Source organism: Microtus oregoni, unplaced genomic scaffold (assembly GCF_018167655.1).
Source record: "Microtus oregoni isolate MIOR12 unplaced genomic scaffold, Mior012 000004F_ref0000308, whole genome shotgun sequence".
Classification (NCBI taxonomy): Eukaryota; Metazoa; Chordata; class Mammalia; order Rodentia; family Cricetidae; genus Microtus; species Microtus oregoni.
Genome location: NW_024543063.1, coordinates 3,878,553 through 3,897,948, shown reverse-complemented (window position 1 = coordinate 3,897,948; position 19,396 = coordinate 3,878,553). Strand labels below are relative to the sequence as shown.

The 19,396-nt window shown below is 41.2% G+C and overlaps 1 protein-coding gene and 1 pseudogene across 1 annotated transcript; both read left to right on the top strand.

Moving 5' to 3' along the window:
* The first annotated feature begins 837 nt into the window (after positions 1-837).
* On the top strand, positions 838-1,824 carry LOC121446903 (annotated as a pseudogene).
* Positions 1,825-17,833: 16,009 nt separating this feature from the next.
* LOC121446902 (olfactory receptor 12-like) lies at positions 17,834-18,826 on the top strand. Its single transcript, XM_041649799.1, has one exon. The coding sequence runs from the start codon at positions 17,834-17,836 to the stop codon at positions 18,824-18,826; it is 993 nt and encodes a 330-aa protein (XP_041505733.1).
* Positions 18,827-19,396: the final 570 nt, after the last annotated feature.

Here is a 19,396-nt window from a genome sequence, read left to right as displayed (position 1 = left end):
CCCCATCTGATTTTAAATGGCAAAGATTAAGACCTTGTGAGCTCTGATGCTGAGATTGAAGCAGGGAGCAGAGTTGTCAATGAGTCAAATTAGAAGTCAAGATTATGTCCCATATATGTGTGTTCTCAAGTTCTCAATTTTTTAGGATATACTGCTGCCCCCTCACTATAATCTACAACATCTAGACATTGGCAGGAACCAGTCACATCACCAAGCTGAATCTGCATAATGATTGTCACTGTGTGCCAACATTTGAGAGACAGTTGCTAAGGTGAGATCAGAGTCCTATGAGGGACACAACACAGTCTGAGTCTGGGAAGAGCATTTTATTGCTCTAATACCACTCTACAAAGGAAGAAATCACCCAACCCAACTTTTTGGAGAACAAATGGTCCTTGGAAACATTTTCAAATCAGTAAATTGAATGGCTGTGGAATATTTAATGGGACTCGGAGACAGCTGCTTTAATGGCACTGCTCAGGGGTGTCCCTTGGTAGTGTGAGCACAGGAACCAGAGGCAGACTAGAGATACTGAGAGATCTGTGCTCTGGTAGTCACTAAATCTGAAAATCTCTTTATATCCTCAGCATATGAGTTGAGGCTTTCAATAGGGGGCTCAGCACGACCTCATGAATTAAATAAATCTTAGAAAATTCCCTTTTCAGGCCACACCAGCTCATCTGGAAAGATATCAGAGCAGCTACTGAAGTTTGCACAAGAGACAGCATGTGACCAACAAGTTCCTGCAGCCTGTGGAACATCCAGCTGTACTGCTGAGATCTGCTGCCTCTTTGCTTCAACCCTTTACCCCCACTCTCTTGTCAGCTATACACACTCATGGCAAAACCAATACACAGAAATGGAAGTCTGCAGGCAGTGTCCCTACAGGGGTTCGTGCTGGTGGGATTTGGGGGAGGTGCAGAGACCCAGGCCCTGCTCTTTGCTGTCTTCCTGCCTCTGTATGTCCTGGGCAACCTCACCATGATCACAGTCATCACCCTGGATGCCGGCCTGCACTCCCCCATGTACTTCTTCCTCAAGAACCTGTCCTTTGTCGACCTCTGCCTCTCTTCTGTTATTGTGCCCAATGCTCTGGCTGAAATTTTCTCCTCTTCCAAGGTCATCAGCTTTGAGGGATGTGCCACTCAGCTCTTCCTTTTCTCCTTGTTGGGTGCCATTGAAGCTTTCCTCTTAGCTGTGATGGCCTATGATCGTTTCATGGCCATCTGCAGTCCTTTAAGATACTTTGTGAACATGAGCCCTACAAACTGTGCCTGTCTGGTTCTGGGTACCTTCTGTGTTGGCTGCCTGAATGCCATTGTCCAGACCAGCCTCACATTCCAGCTGCCCTTTTGCAGCTCCAACCACATCAATTCCTTCTTCTGTGATATACCCCCACTGATCAAGCTTGCTTGTGCAGACAAACAACTCTCAATGAGCTTGTCATGTTTGGTATCTGTGGGTTCATCGTTGTGTGTACTGTTCTTGTGATCATCATCTCTTATGGCTACATCACAATGACCATCCTCAGGATGCAGTCAGGGTCAGGGAGGCACAAAGTCTTCTCTACCTGTGGCTCCCACATGACAGCTGTATCCTTGTTTTATGGAACTGGTTTTGCTGTATATGGCCAGCCAGGAAGTATTGAATCCATGGAGCAAGGAAAGCTGGTCTCCATCATCTACACCCTGGTGATCCCCATGCTCAACCCCCTCATCTACAGTCTGCGCAACAAGGATGTAAAAGGATGCCCTGAGAAGGCTGGGACAGAGACACAGTCTGGTGAAGAAGAGTAGCTGGTGTCAGCATCAGGGACTATGCTAGGGTCATAGAAGAAAAGGTTCCTTTGGAGACAGACTATCTTATGGTACTTATATCTACCTATCCTCTTTTATTTGTCCTCTTGTATTTTACTTCTTTTTTATTGATGTATTCATCCGCACACATATTCACCAACACACACATCTGTTTGTCATCTAACCTGTCTTTCCTGAATGTATATTATTAGGCAGACATTTACATAATGTGAATAAGGCACATTATTTACCACCAAATGGTCAATAGTTGGAAGAATCCTGAATTCTTTCTGTTTGGCAAAGGGCATTGCGCTATGGCCGGAACGTGGTTTGGGAACCATTGTCAACATCTCCCAGTGAAGCTACATAACTGCACATTTCTCTACAACTCTTTCCTTTTGTTTCATCTCTGAATCTAATGCAAGTGGTGTGAGACCTTCCCTCTGTGCATGTAAGACTTTGACTTTTAGACGCTGTGTGTTGACTTGTCCTTATATTGATCTAGTGTGTGGATGGGCTAAAAGCAAATCTCTGCAGACTTCCTCCTCTGTTTTACAATAGTGTTGCTTCCTCTATCTTCCTCTGCTCATGAAGCTGCCCTCCTCATGCGGTATCACTGTGTACTGCTAGAATCCTGAGGAACCTAAATGCAAATGACAGCCAGCATATCCCTTCAACCTTCAACCTGGAGTTATAGATGAAGCTGTAGGCAGATTCACTGTTCAGGGAATCATTAAAACCTGGCCCAGCACCTTGTGACAATACCAAGGTGTTAATTTATCCTCTGTGTAAGATTGAAGCCTTAGCCAACTCGACATTACAATAGCCCTCTGCACATGTGGCTTGCCTGTGCCTCTCTGCCCTGTGTGTCTGATATCATGCTCTTCTTTCCCTGGAGACCTTCAAAGGGGACCTGCCCTCTAAGCAGGGCTTGCTCTTCCTCCCAGTTTCCCTTTCTGAGCATCCTGCAGTTCTCCTATTTTGTCTGTTTCTGAGATTATGTGGTGTAACATTAGCTGTGATCTGCAGGTGCTTTTCTTCTACAAACATAAGCTTGTTGAGATATAATGTTCCTTTTCTCTTCTGTGTCTTAATGGAGCTCATGAACATGCACTAGTTATACAATCTTATGTGTGCATATATCACTTTTGGTCATAATTTTACCATTGCCCTATCTTTTCCTCACATTCTTGTTGATCTCCTTCCTCTTCCTTTTCCCACTTCTACTTTTCTGTTCCTTTTAAGGAAGCAAACAGATGAGTTTCATTAGAGTTACTATAGACAAATGAGTAGGAGTATTTACAGGAGTGAGAACTTCCTATAGGCTGTACCACTTGAGAACATGACTTGGCCTTCCCTTTAGCAATTATCATGTGCCTATAATCTATGAACTTAAATAATTAGAAGGCAATTTGACAGACACATCATGAACAATGCACAGTGAGTATTGCAGAGACTTCATAGCTGGTCAACATGCCAAGAATAAGCAACTATTGAGTGCTCAGCCCCAAATGGGATAATCTATATTATCCCCTCTAAGGCTCAAGGAACATTATAGGAAACGGGAAGGATTTATGTAAAATTCAGAAATTGGGGTGGGCGTGTGGAACATTGTCATCCATGCATAGCACTGCCAGTGCACTGTCGAATCTCAGCAGCTGTAATTACATTTATAGGACTTGTACAAGGGTGGGTTTGATGTGTACAACCACTCTGGAAATCAGTATGGTGCTTTCTTAGACAACTGGGTATCAATCTACTTCTGGATCCAACAATACCAACCTTGGCCATATACCCAAAGGATGATCAATCATACTACAAAAACATTTGTTCTACTATGTTCATATGCTGTAGGAATTCCTATCTCCAATAACCTTTAAGTTACCTGCCCACTTGGGTGTAGCTTTTATATCCTATATGCCAATGGAAAGAGAACATCCGGCTTCTTTCCTAGCTGCTGGATTTGGTTGTTGTTCCCGGTTCAAGCAGAAGATTGTTATCTGTAAATCTACCCCTAAATAAATAAACCTCTATTATACTCAATTCTGAGCTAGTGTGGGATTTCTTTTAAGTGTCCTTCATTTGGCACCCAGGTCGATCCGGACTCCACACTGAATGGGTGAACCGACTTAAAGACCTAGATCCACAGCTAGAAAGACTCGTGCCTCCACCTGCTTGGCTTGCTTTTACCTAAGTGGTGTTTTGTAGGACCCCTACCACAGCAGAGCTAACTGCATGCAGAGACTTGGAAATTCCCTAAGCATACACATACCTCCCCTCCCCCTACTACATTCCCTGCCATGGTTCCTTGTCCCATGCCAACTTCCACAGCTTCCAGTTTGTGCTCCCTGCCCATTAGTTCTGGATATTACGCTCCATGTATGGAATTGATTATTCATGGCACCAGGTTGCCCCTTGAGTGGCGACTTTTTGCAACCCTGGCACCTGATGGACAATAAAGATTATTACACCTAAAAAATTTACCAGACGTCATACCAGGAAAATATTTTATTCATTAGTAAATCAATAAACTCAAAAGTTATATAATGCCAGACAACATTAAAATTAAAACTTTTAATAACTTTTTTGCTAATACTATGGATTGTATTATGCAAGGTTTATATGGTTATTGTGATACATCTATTTATTGGATATTGGGACTTAGTTTTTTTCATCATATCATATCCTTAAGAAAATGGTTTGATAACAGAGCCAAGAATGAGGAACTTTTAGAAATGATACAGACTAATAATGAACAGCTAGCTGACAGGATTAATACCATCGAAAAGCAAAAGGTATGAGAAAAAAAAATCAATACAATTGAAAAGTATATACCATAAAAAGTAATACTATTAACATTAATTTGACAGGCAAAATTGAGTCCATGTCAAAGGATACTGAGAAATTAATTGAAAGAGTTCATACTGTTGAATTTGACCATCAAAATCTGTTAAAAGTTATGATATGTTACAAGCTAGAGTATCTCTCCAGGAAGGAAATCTGCATGCTATCCAAATAATGTCCAAGGATGGCATGTTACATTTGAAGGAAAAACTTGAGACCTTGGAATCACATGTACAAAATGAAAGCCAGAGGCTATGTGCCTCAATGAAATCACTAGAAATACATATAGGACAGAAGATGTAGACTTTAAAAAAGACACTAGTAAAAAGATTTGAGACGATTGAGGAAATTATTGCAGCTGTTGATCCAGAAGAGAAGGTACAAGGACAGGATTCAACATCACGAGTAGCTGTCAGAAATGACTTATTCAGGGATTTAGCTTCCTCTCCTGTAAACTACTCTGACAAAGCATCAAGTTCTAAAGACAAAAAGGATCTGAAGAAGGTACATGGGTATCTATAAAAAGGAATGAGCTTAAAAAAAATTAAGCAAGCTGTCTTAACTTATGGCTTGCATTCTGCATTTGTTAGGGAGAATGATGAAGACATGGACTTCTAGAATTAAGGAGATGCCACATGACTAGCTTCAGTTTAGTTTCAGCAGTCCTGGATAACAGGCCTCAACTGAGGTTTAAATGTTACTTCAGTGATGGAGGAAGGTCATTGGTTAAAAAAATAAAGAAACTGCTTGGCCCTCATAGGTTAAAACATAGGTGGGTGGAGTAAACAGAACAAAATGCTGGGAGGAAGAGAAAGTGAGCTCAGACTCGACAGCTCTCCTCTCGGGGGCAGACGCCTCAGAGAGATGCCATGCTCCCCTCTCCCAGGCAGACGCACGCGATGAAGCTCCGACCCAGGATGGATGTAGGCTAGAATCTCCCTGGTAAGCCACCTCGTGGGCTACAGCAGATTATTAGAAATGGGCTAGTCCAGGTGCGAGAGTTAGCCTAGAAGAGGCTAGATAGAAATGGGCCAAAAGAATACAGTGTCCATGTAATTATTTCAGGGTATAAGCTAGCCAGGCGGCCAGGGTGCTGGGGACGCAGCCCCACCGCTCTTATTACTACAAAATGGCGCCCAGACGTGTGGATAACTGAGTCCACAGAAAGCCTGAGAAAGCTTGGAAAAGAATAGAGTAAAGCATGTTTCTTGTGGCAATTTCTTGGGTCTGCTCTGCTTGCTAGAGGCAAGCAAGCACTCTCGTCTAAGAGAGGCTTCCTGACTCAGCTTCAGCTGCAAACCCCTGCAGTTCTTAAGAGGTCCTGCCACGAAACACTTAAATGGTGTTGACGAAAAGCTGAAGACATGCTTTTCGGTTTTCAGCCGTAGCAGGAAAAAAGCTGCACCGTTTAAAAATGCTGGCTTTCTGGGCTGTCCTGCCAGGGCAAACTCTGACTCTTTTACACAGGCGGTTTGTGCGGTTTGCAAGCACAGGCTGCTGAAGCTCGCTTGCTGGCAGGGACCTTGAAATGCCGTAGAGTTGTGGCAGTAAACATGGCTACAGCTAGTACCTCAGCCATGAGGCTGGAAAGCTAAGGAATGGGATACATCTAGCCAACAAAGCCACCGCTTTAGTCCTACTGATATTGGTTGGTACATTAAAGACTCATGTGGTCAGAAAAACAGAGATACAGTAAAGAGAGCGTCAAAGACAAAGAAATTTTAAATGATTTACAGTGTTAAAGTATATGCAGACTAAAAGTTAAAATTCTTAAAGTAAAAAACAAAAATAAGGAAGAAAGAGAGTAGTTGGGTGTGGTAGTACACACCTTTAATCCCAACACTTAGGAGGCAGAGGGAGATTGACCTCTGTGACTTCAAGGTGTGGTAGCATACACCTTTAATCCCGAATGCCTGGGAGGCAGAGACAGGCGGATCTCTGAGAGTTCAAAGACAGCCTGGTCTACAGAGTTATTCCAGGTCAAAGATACAGAGAACCTATTTCAAAAAGCAAAAAGTTAACAGTAAAAATAAACGAAATAGAGGTTAAAATAAAGCGCACAAAAATGAAAAATACACAGAGAATTTTGATGCTGTATGCTATTATGCTCTCTTTGAATTGCTTTGGAAAGGAGTTTCTTATTTTGTTTTCACAGAGGATGAGACCCTGTTCATTTCTTCTATTCTGATATGGTATGATGGACCACGTCCTCCTGAAGGGTTGCTGTGAACATCTTCAGAAAATTGCTTCGCTCAACTGCCAACTGGGATGAAACTAGCACACAGGTTATACCATGAAAGACCTAATTAACGACGCCCCCATTCAGCAGGAAGCAGTTTGGAGAGAAAAAACTGCGCCCATGCTCCCAAATATGGTTTATAAATGTTCTTTTACATTTAAAGGGGGATATGATATAGGTATGAATAATTTGTATTCGTATAGATTTTGCTTTGTTGATAGAGATTTAAGGTCAATTTTGTTATATGTATATGCATATTTCTGCTATTCATTAAGATATTGTGATTGTGTAGTTCACTTAAAATGTAAAATATATAGCTTGTTAATAGGTAATCAATAATAGTCAAGTTTGTAGTCATGTTAGTTAAGATTTTCTAGATGTGCATAGATATATCTTAGATAGGCATTCTTAATATCTTTCAAAGATTATAGAATTTGGCATTTTAAATGTTTTAATAACTTAGGACTTTTCATGACAATGAGACACTCTGCTCCTGGCAGCACCAATCTACTTCAAGAAGAAGATGGGCATTGAAGAGGCACCTTATGGAGTTTGATAGCCATTTGGGCAAGAAACTGCTCTTGCCTGGACTATGGCATAAACTGGACACAGAGAACCCGCAGAGAGAGGACTACTGAACTTGCCTAAGGTGAGATGATCTTTTGGGGTTCCTGATTCATGAAAGAGTCTGCAAGACATTCTTCAGGACAAGCAGATAGTGACTGCCTTTGAAATTTCCTGCTTTGTGGAAATGTCTGCTGGAAACTATGGGCTTGTAGGCCGAAGATGGATGCCCCAATGGTACAGAGGAACTTTGGGTGACTGTCCAGGCAGCGAGATGTCTCTGTCATTTCTAGAGTTTGAAAGTTGCTTTTTTTCTTGTTTGCTTAGGTAATATTGTATCTTTCTGGAGTCTTTGATGGAGTTAAGAATAGTTAGTTATAGTTATAGTTTTCCTTAGTTATGATAAAGATTATTGTAATTTTTACTTGATAACTGTTGTGTTATATGTAATTTTGCTATGTTAAAGTTAAAGCCTTCCTTTTTTGTTTAAACAGAAAAAGGGGAAGTGATGTGGGAGTGTCATATATCAATCTGTTGATTTCATTGGTTAAGTAATAAACAAACTGCTTGGGCTCATAGCTTAGAACATAGGTGAGTGGAGTAAACAGAACAGAATGCTGAAAGGAAGAGCAAGTGAGGTAAGATGCCTCAGAGAGAGACACCATGCCCCACTCCCTGGCAGATACATGCGATGCTCCGACCCAGGATGGATGTAGGCTAGAATCTCCCGGTAAGACCGGTGCTCACAGATTATTAGAGATGGGTTGATCGGGATATTAGAATTAGCCAGTAAGGTCTAGAGCTAAAGGGACAAGCAGTGTTTAAATGAATACAATTTGTGTGTTGTTATTTCGTGTAAAGCTAGCCATGCAGGCGGCGGGGTGATGGGGACGCAGCCCCGCCGCTCCTACTACAGAACGGCACCCAACGCTCTTAATACTACACTTCAGGGAAGAGGCTAAAATTTTAGAACAACGGGGGGGGGGGGGGAAGAACTTGAAACTTCCCAAGATCAAATTCTTGGTGAGGGCACTTATGCTGACCCACAGGCTCAAGCTCTTTACAGTGAACAAATCTTGTCCCTATGCCACAAATCACCTTTAAATTCTTGAGACAGGTTTAAAGAATTAGGAAAATAAATTAAATCATATACCAGGATTAAATAGGGTCAGAGAGAACCCTTTAGTGACTTCTCACTAAAATTAACTAAGACAGTACAAATAGGAGTAACAGAGCCAGATGCTAGATGAGTATTTATTGAATCTCTGGCTTTTGAAAATGCAAACATAGAATGCAAAAAGATACTTGGACCTTTAAATGTTAGATCAGCACCAAAGGATGAATGGATTCTGCATGCAATGAACATTGAGACATTTGACTATAATACTGAATCTTGAGTAGAGGAAGCAATTTTGAAAGGAATGAAGAGTCATCAAAATGCCAAATGTTTCAATTGTGGTAGAATAGGACATCTGAGAAGGGATTGTAGACAAGGAATTCCTAGGAAAAATAACTCCTCTAGGAGTGGCAAGAACAGGATGTGCGGAAAAGCCAGATAATGGACCTATGAATGCACATCAAAAAAAGAGAGACAAGGCAACCTGATACCATAAGGAAACTCCTTGGGGGTCTCTTGCAGGCCCCCAAGTCAAAATCAGTCCAGTAATGCCTAGTTACTGTGATAACATGTCTCACCAGGAAAAATTAAAAAATCTAGAGCCTTTTGTAAAGAAGTATACTATTCTATATGATGAAATAAACATGGAGGATAATCAAAAATTCCATCAGGAAATAGAAAACCTATATTCTGCCAGACTTCTATAAATGATCAAAGACCAAAACTAAGAGTATGTATAAATGGTATTGTAATTGTGGGTTTGATTGCCATGGGTATTCATGAGTATCATTACTCTAGAATCTTGGCATCCAAATTGGCCTCTTCAAGAGGCAGATGTGCAATTATTAGGAATTGGAACCCTATCTCAAGTGAAATGAAACATGAGATTTATTGACTGCATAGGGCCAGAAGGACAGAGAGGAAAGCTGAGGCCATATGTGGCTAATATTGCATTAAATTTATGGGGTCATGGCCTGCTGCAGCAATGGAATACCTAGATTAATGTTTCTGCAGTCCCAGAAACTCATAATTTAGGTAAGGATATTATAAAGTACTATACACAAAGGTCACCAGCAATTCGAGATGTGCCAGAACACAAAGCAACTATCATCACTTTAGAGGAACCAACAGCCCTAACTTTAAATGGTTAACTAAGAAACCAATATTGGTTAAAGAGTGGACGTTAATAGAAGATAAATTGTAGGTTTTAGAGCAGCTGTTTTAGGAGCAACTAGAAGCTCACCATATTGAAGAATCAACCAGCCCCTGAAATTCTCTGGTATTTATTGTTTAAAAAAATCAGGTAAATGAAGAATGGTGGCAGATCTAAGAGCTGTAAATAAGGTAATTCAAGCTATGGGCCCTTTACAATCTGGAATTCCTCTGCCTTCTCTATTACCAATTTTTGGCCTCTTATAGTTATTGATTTGTAAAATTGTTTCTTTACTATACCTTTAAAAGAAAAGTACAGAGAAAATTTTGCCTTCACAGTGGCTACTTATAATAATTCTCAATGTACTAAGTAATACCAGTGGACCATCCTTCCACAGGGAATGCTCACTAGCCCCACCCTTTGGCAATACTTTGTAAATCACCCATTGGAAATAACACATAAAAAATTTCCTAAATCTATAACTTACCATCACACTGATGGTATTTTGCTATATGATTCAAACATAGATACTTTAGAAAGAATATTTGAAGAAGCAAAGAAAGTGTTGTCAAAATAGGGATTACAAATTGCTCCTGAAAAAAATACAGAGTGGAGATTTTGTCACATAACCAGGTTATAAAATAGGTTAAGTATAGAACCAACAGAGATTATAGCTCATTTTACTTCTAATGAAATTAAAAAAATATGGGAAAACAATGAACTTTGGCAAAGAGTTTGTGCTAAATTTTTATGAGAGATTAATAGCAATTATCCCAAAGTGATAGAATTAACCTTACAAAAAGAACTACTGGAATTCATCCCCACATGTACTGAACACACAAATAACTGGAGCCCTTTCATTCTATATTGATACAAAGAAATTAGGAAAAGCAGGTTACAAATTAGAATAATTAAGTAAGGTATGACAAAGCCCTTATAATTATGTTCAAAAGGTAGAATTATATGGTATTCTCAAGGTGTTAAGGGATTTTAAAGGACCTCTCAATATAGTTACTGATTCACAATATGCAGAAAGAGTTGTTTTACATATTGAAACTGCTGAATTTATACCAGATAATAGAGAATTGACTTCATTGTTCATACAGGTTCAAGATATAATCTGGAATAGGCTTTGTACCATATACACAACACAACTCCAATCCCATACAGGTCTGTGAGGTCCTCTAGTACAAGGTAATATAGACATTGATTGATTACTAATTGAAAGTGTGTTGAAGGCCTCAGAATTCCATAAGAAACATCATTCCAATAGCTAAGGTTTAAAGAAAGTATTTTCTACTATATGGCAACAAGCTGACGAGATTGTAAAGAGATGTCCTACTTGACCTTTCTATGACCATATACTGCTACCTGCAGGGACTAACCCAAAGGATTGAAATCTGGCAGATGGATGTGTTCCACTTTACAGAATTTGGAAAATTAAAATATGTGTACCACATTAATGACACTTATTGAGATTTTCCATGTGCTACTACTTTAAGCTCAGAAAAGTTTGATTCAGTAATCACACATTTATTAGGAGTTATGGCCATCATGGGAATACCTGCACAAATAAAAACAGATAATGGTCTAGGATTTTCATCTACAATATTCATATATCTAGGGAAAGCCAATTTTTTTATTGTATGCATGTATGCTAGTACCTCTGCTTCAGAAATTTTGTATGCTGAGACAATTTTAGGGTTTATTTATCATATTGCAATATACATTTCTATCTTGATCAAGATACTTTTACATTGTTTACATTTTGAGATCATTGTCCTCATTTGTTGCCCAGGTGTTTAAAGATTGTTTAACATTCTAATATGAAGTCTTAGTCTTTAAGTTATATAGGTATTAAGATTCATAGGTCAATAGTCATCCATGTTTTTCATAGTTACAGTTAAACTAATCAGGTTCTTTAGATACATAGAGATTGTATTCTGCATAGATAGGAAATCTTCAATCACTTCAAAGAGCTGTAGAATATGGCATTTAAATAACTTAGGGTTCTGTTGAAATGATACAAAATTATTCCTGGCAGCACTGATCCATTCTAGAAAAAATGATGAGCACAAAAGACACTCTACTTGGAGCTTGTTTTCTTCTTGGCAAAAGTGGCCTTTGGTCAAGTAACTGCCTAAGTATCAACTACTTACAAAATGCATGATATCAGGACAGGACAAGCAGGATACAAAATAAAAGACTGTCAAATCTTGCCAAGACAAGGTAAGAGAGTTTTGAAAAATTTCCTGCTTCTAAAAATGGTCTGTCAGTAACTCTAGGCCTTAGCCAAAATTGGTTGCAAATAAGACTTTGGGTGATTGCTCAGGTAGCCAGTTATTTCTGTCATTTTTTTTTTTGCACATTTTGGAAATTGCTTAATGGAACTTCTTGCTTACTCAAGTAATATTATGTCTTTTCTTGGGTCTTCAATGGGGTTGAAGACCAGATAGTTGTAGTTACTTTCCTCTCATGACTTAGCCAATTATTTATATACAAAATTTAAACTCATTAGGATGGGATAATTATTGAAACATTTATCATGTGTTTATTGCTTGATAATGTTTATGCTGGTTGTAATTCTAATTTTTATACCTGATATTTGTTTTTAATGTATAACTTTGTATTAGGCTTAGGACTTTCTTATTTAAACAAAAGGAGAAGGTGCTGTTGGAATTCCTACCACCAGTAGCCTTTAAGATATCTGCCCACTTGGGTGTGGCTTCTTATACTATGTATTGATGTGGAAGTCTTCTGTTTTGTGTTGATTTCATTGGTTAAATAAAGAAACTCCCTTGGCCCTTTAATAGGACAGAAAATGAGGTAGGTGGAGTAAACAGAAAAGAATACTGGGAGAAAGAAGCAGAGTCAGTCAGTCGCCATGATTCTCCTCTCCGAGGCAGACTCAGGTTAGGATCTTACCGGTAAGCTACCACCTTGTGGTGGTACACAGATTATTAGAAATGGGTTAATCTAGATGTGAGAGCTAGCCAGTAAGAGACTAGAGCTAATGGGCCAAGCAGTGTTTAAAAGAATACAGTTTCCCTGTAATTATTTCGGGTAAAGCTAGCCAGGTGGCGGGAAGCAGCCACTGCTCTTAATACAACAATATATTCAGATGCAAAGTGCACATCCAGTCTTTATTCCAGCTGCGTGATTCAGATGCTGTTCCCAGTTCCAGCAGAGGACTGTGATCTGTGAGTCTATGCCTAAATATATAACCTTTTATTATATACAATTCTGAGCTAGTGTGTGATTTTTTAAGCATTCTTCTCCACCCAAAAGATGCTCAATTGTACTACAAAAGAATTTGTTCAACTATATTTAAAGCTGCATTATTTGTAAAAGGCAGAATCTGGAAACAACCTGCATGCCCCTCAAATGAAGAATGAATTAAGAAAATGTGGCAATTTACACATTAGAGTACTACTCAACAGTAAAAAGGAAAGACATCTTGAATTTTGCATGCAAATGGATGGAATTAGAAAACACTGTCCTGGGAGAGGTAACCTAGACCCAAAAAGATGAATATGGTATGTACTCACTCATAAGTGCAAACTAGCTATAAACAAAGGACATTGAGCCTATAGTTCAAGAGCCTAGAGAAGCTAAATAATAAGATGAACCGAAAGAAAAAAAATATATATATATACACCTGGAAAGTGGAAATATACAAGATCGTCTAACATAATTGGGAGCATGGGGGTAAGGAAGGAAGAGAGGGTAGAAAGGAAAGAAGAGAGGAGAAAGAGATGGTTAAGAAGAACTTGAGGGAATGGGGGAGTCAAGGTGAAAGAAGGTCAAAGTTGAGAGCAAGGAAAGAGATAACTTGATTGAGGAAGCCATTATAGGATTAGCAGAAACCTGGATCTAGAGAAATTCCCAGGAATCCACAAGGATGACCCCAGATAATACCCTAATCGATATAGGAGAGGGTACCCAAACTGGTCTTGCCCTGTAGTCAGATTGATGAATATCTAAAATATCACCATAGAACCTTCATCAAGCAACTGATGGAAATAAAGGCAGAGACCCACATTGGATCAGTGGACTGAGCTCCCAAAGTTCAGTTGAAGAGTGAAGAAATGAGAATATGAACAAAGATGTCAGGACCAGGATGGGTTCACCCACTGAAACAGTTTACCTGAGCTAATAGGAGCTCAACAATTTCAGATGGACTGTGAAGGAACCAAACTAGTCTCTCTGAATGTGGTTGACAGTTTCATGGCTGTAGCAGACTTAGGGGCCACTGGCTGGCATCGGGATTTATACCTACTGCATGTACTGCCTTTTGAGATCCTATTCTCTTTAAATGTGTACCTTGTTCAGTCTAGAAGCAGTAGGGAGGGCCTTGGACCTTCCACAGATCAATGTGACTGACCTTCTCAGAGGATTGGATGGGAGTGGTGTGGGAGGGTGTGTTGAAGGAATGAGAGGAAAGGAGGGAGTGGGAACTTGGATTTAAAAAAATATCTAATAAATTTTAAAAAAACTAAAACTTAAAAAAAGGAAAGTAGACAGATGACTGCACAGGAACTGGTCTGGAGAATTCACTAAGCATCACTTTGTAGAAATCTGGCCACTTCAGTGACTGGAGACAAAGGAGTTACTTTGGTGTCACCAGGAGCTTTCTGGATTTTAGATTGTTTCCATAAAGTTTCCCAAATAACTGCCAAAAAATTAAATAATAGCAAAAATCCTGCAGAAGGGATCACACAGGTACTAAAACTATTAAGAGCATAAAACCCAGAAGATGGGGAGGAGCTATGAAATGTCTCTTGGAATTGACATGGCTGCTGTAGTCATGAACTAATAAAAGTGTGACTACCTGCCCGGGTGTGGGCCAATCAACATTGCACATTGATGGGGAGGATCTTATGAGACCCCATTCCTCCCGTAGAAGCAATGGACTATTAATATTGCTGAGAAAAGAAACTCATATTAATCAGTCTCAGCCATGGGTAAGTTGTCCTTTATCAAGTAAATAACCACACCCCACCTGTGCATGTGCAAGCAATCCTAATAAAAGTCCTTGGAACACACACACACATACATACACACACATACACACACACACACATACACACACACACACACAATCACACATACATGAAAATGAAGGGAGAGGAGGAATTGTTTGTAGAAAGGAAACAAGCAAGTTCCAGGGAGCGGTGAGGTAAGTTAATGGAGGAACGCAGTGGAGATATCAAACCCAGGCACTGACCTAGTTGTCGCCCACAATGAGCTGTCAAGGACATTATCAGTGCAGAAGGGGAGAGTGTTGTGGGCCATCCTCACAAAGACAGCAGATGGAGAATTCAGAGTGAAGGTATGGGTGGGAGTCAGACCTCACCACCCAGAGAAGAAAGGGTCAACCACCAAAGAGAAGAGCTATACGTTTGGTTGGGATCATTACAGATTGGCTTGAATTTTTAATCTTTAAGTAGAATTTGTGTCAGACAGTGGTGGCACGCCTTTAATCCCAGCACTAGGGAGGCAGAGGCAAGCAGATCTCTCTGAGTTCAAGGCCAGCCTGATCTTGTGGAGCTAACACCAGGACAGGCTCCAAAGCTACAGAGAAACTGTGTCAAAAAAAAAAAAACCCGAAAGGCACAGAAAGAGAACTGAGACCATCTACATAGACTTCTGATGGCACTGAAGGGTCAATGGACAGAAAAATGGTTGTGGGAAGATGAGGCTAAATAACACCATACAGGACTCCCTACCTCCTTTCCTCATATCAGTATAGCTAGGGACTTGGAGGAGGAAGTGCTGTGGCCGGAAGGCCATGATGGCCCACACAGGGAACAACTATAATGAGGGATATTGGATTAGGATCCCTCTGAGTCATCTACCATACCCTGACAGAGTCTCCTCGGGTTCCTGAGGTCCCCAGGCTTCCTGCCAACTCACCAGGAGAAGATGGTTATGAGTTAGAAATTGTCCAGTGTCTCTGTTATACCTCTGGAGGCCATTCAGTTTGAGTGCCAGATGCCACAGAGGATCATGACTCCTTAATTGGCCACTGGAGACTGCAAGTCCCAGCTCAACCGTGCAGAGCATCCTCCCCAACAGAGTGAACCCAACTATAGACACCCACACACTGCCCTGATAACAGACATGGAAGAGGAAGAAAGGTCAGGAAACGCAGACCTCACACTTCACAAGACACAGAACTTGCTGGAGCCAAGATTTGCACACACAGACTCTCAGTCCAGGTCTACACCTCTGCCCATACCCACCTCATTCTACTGTCCAGAAAGCCATAGCTGATCTCAGGAAGGAAAAGGAACCCACGGTGTCCATATTCAGCACAGACCAACCTCAATAGCATGGGGACCTGAGGAGCATGGATGGTGGTATCTGACTTTGTGTGAGTCCTGAGTCTCACCTCGATAAGGTAAGGTCAGCATGTTATCTGTCAAGGATGCTAAAAGTAGAAGACGCCATACATGGCAGACATCAGGGTGGGACTCAGGAATGATTGTGGACTAGTTCTGTAGACAATGGCTTCCTATGGTGATCAAGCCTAACATTAATCCAGGTCACATTTAGTGGTTCTGCATCATCCCACACAGGGTCACGATCTTGAACACCAGCTCCAATTCTGCATTCATGTGGGATGAAGCTCTGCATCCATCATGTAACACAGGGATGCTCTGGCTTAGGAGGGGCTAGGCTAAGATGAGCACAGGCTGTGTCTTTACCATCACTGGAACACTATTCTCCCACAGCAGACCTTCCACGGCTACCTTCTCCTTCCACATATGTCTCTGAATGTAATTGATCCTTGGAAAGCTTGAGGGATTGTGCTTCTCCTTGCTCCAACAAGAAATGTAGGACCATCTGTGTCATAGACATATCAATACATATCACACTGGTGACGAGGAAAACCCATGTGGTAAGGTCTTAGGTCCCTGTCATATGTGTCAATTTTGAGCACGAATCTTCATGCATACCTTTGAGCTTTCAGTAGAAAAGTCATCTCTGTAGTATATGGTGGGCTCACATTGAACCCTTCCTATTCCGCGACCTCTCTGCATGCAGTGTATGGTAGACACTGCAACAGCTGGATCCATACACCTGAGAGAAGTCCCTGAGCTTTGAGAATGTTGTGGAACAGACATTCCTTCCTCCCTAGCCAGGTTCCTAACTCTGGCAACCTCCCTGATTTCTCCTGGGATAAACAGTAGCAATCATAGCTGTTTATCGGCAGGACATTTGTATTCATTCTAGAGTAGAAATCATTCAAATAAATGTGAACATGAATCTCCCAAAGACACTGGGTAGATGTCAGCCTCATCTGGTTTTAAATGGCAAAGTGAAATCCAAAGCTGGGGATGGAGCAGGGAGCAGAGTTGTCAATGAGTCAGATTAGAGGTCAAAACTGTGTCTCATATATGTGTGCTCTCAAGTCCTCGATTTTTCAGGATATGGTCCTGGCCCCTCACTATAATTTCCAACATCTAGACATTGGCAGGAACCAGTCACATCAACAAGCAGAGTCTGCATATTGATTGTCACTATGTGTCAGCATTTGAGCCACAGCTGCTAAGGTGAGATCAGAGTCCTGTCAGGGGCACAACACAGTCTGAGTCTGGGAAGGGCATTTTAATGTTCTGATACCAATCTATAAAGAAAGGAATTGCCCTACCCAATTTTTTGAGGACATATTGTCCTTAGAAACATTTTCAAATCAGTAAAGTGAATAACTGTGGAATACTTAATGGGACTCAGGAGACAGCTGCTTCAATGGCACTGCTAAGAGTGTCCCTAGGTAGAGTGAGCACAGGAACCAGAGGCAGGCATAGGGATACTGAGAAACTGTCTGTACTCTGGGAGTAACTAGTCTGGAGTCTCTTTTTATCCTCAAAGTATGAACTCAGGCTTCCACACAGGAAGGCTCAGCACAACCTCATGAATTAAATAAATCTGAGGAAATTCATTTTTCAGGACACACCAGCTCATCTGGAAAGATATCAGAGCAGGTACTGAAGTTTGCACAAGGGACAGCAGGTCACCAATAAGTTCCTGCAGCCTGTGGAATATCCGGCTGTACTGGTGAGATCTGCTTCCTCTCTCTGCCTCCCCCACTCTCTCTTCAGCTGTCCACACTCATGGACAAACCAGTACACAGAAATGAAAGTCTCTCAGCAGTGTCTTTGCAGGGGTTTGTTCTTGATGGATTTGGGGGAGATGCAGAGACCCAAGCCCTGCTCTTTGCTGTCTTCCTGCCTCTGTATGTGCTGACCATCCTGGGCAACCTCACCATGATCACAGTCATCACCCTGGATGCCGGCCTGCACTCCCCCATGTACTTCTTCCTCAAGAACCTGTCCTTTGTCGACCTCTGCCTCTCTTCTGTTATTGTGCCCAATGCTCTGGCCAACATTTTCTCCTCTTCCAAGGTCATCAGCTTTGAGGGATGTGCCACTCAGCTCTTCCTTTTCTCCTTGTTGGGTGCCATTGAAGCTTTCCTCTTAGCTGTGATGGCCTATGATCGTTTCATGGCCATCTGCAGTCCTTTAAGATACTCTGTGAACATGAGTCCTGCAATCTGTGCCCGTCTGGTTCTGGGTACCTTCTGTGTTGGCTGCCTGAATGCCATTGTCCAGACCAGCCTCACATTCCAGTTGTCCTTCTGCAGCTCCAACCACATCAATTCCTTCTTCTGTGATATACCCCCACTGATCAAGCTTGCCTGTGCAGACACAACTCTTAATGAGCTTGTCATCCTTGGTATCTCTGGATTCATCATTCTGTGTGCTGTTCTTGTGATCATCATCTCTTATGGCTACATCACAGTGACCATCCTCAGGATGCAGTCAGGGTCAGGGCGGCACAAGATCTTCTCTACCTGTGGCTCCCACATGACAGCTGTATCCTTGTTTTATGGAACTGGTTTTGCAATATATGGACAGCCAGGAGGTTTGCAATCTATGGAGCAGGGCAAGTTGGTCTCCATCATCTACACCCTAGTGATCCCCATGTTCAACCCCCTCATCTACAGTCTGCGCAACAAGGATGTAAAGGATGCCCTGAAGAGGCTGGGACAGAGACACAGTCTGGTGAAGGAGAGTGGCTGGTGTTATCATCAGGGACTATGCTAGGGTGATAGAAGAAAGGGATCCTTTGGAGACAGACTATCTTATGGTATTTATATCTACCTGTCCTGTTTTCTTTGTTCTCTTGTTTCCTACTTCTTTTTGGTTTATTGATGTGTTCATCTACTCATATATCCACCAACACACACATCTGTTTCAAATATACCCTGTCTTTCATGAATATGTATTATTAAGCATACATTTACAGAATATAAATAAGGCTCATTCTTTGCCACCAAATGGTTCATAGTTGGAAGAATCCTGAATCCCTTTAGTTTGAAAGAGTGCAGAGCAGTATGACCGCAACCAGGTTTGGGAATCATTGTCAACATCTCCCAGTGAAGCTACATAACAGCATATTTCTCTACAACTCTTTCCTTTTCTTTTATCATTGAGTCTAATATTAGTGAAGTGAGAGCTTCCCTCTGTGCATCTAAGAATGTGACTTTTAGAACCTGTGTGTCTACTCATCCTTATATTGATCTCATAAGAGGATGGACTAAAAGGAAACTCTGAAGACTTCCTCCTCTGTTTTACTATAGTGCTGCTTCCTCTACCTTCCTCTGCTCATGAAGT

What these genes read in the sequence shown, in the direction of transcription:
- LOC121446902 (XM_041649799.1), top strand. Translation starts at nt 17,834, where the DNA reads ATGGACAAACCAGTACACAGAAATGAAAGTCTCTCAGCAGTGTCTTTG.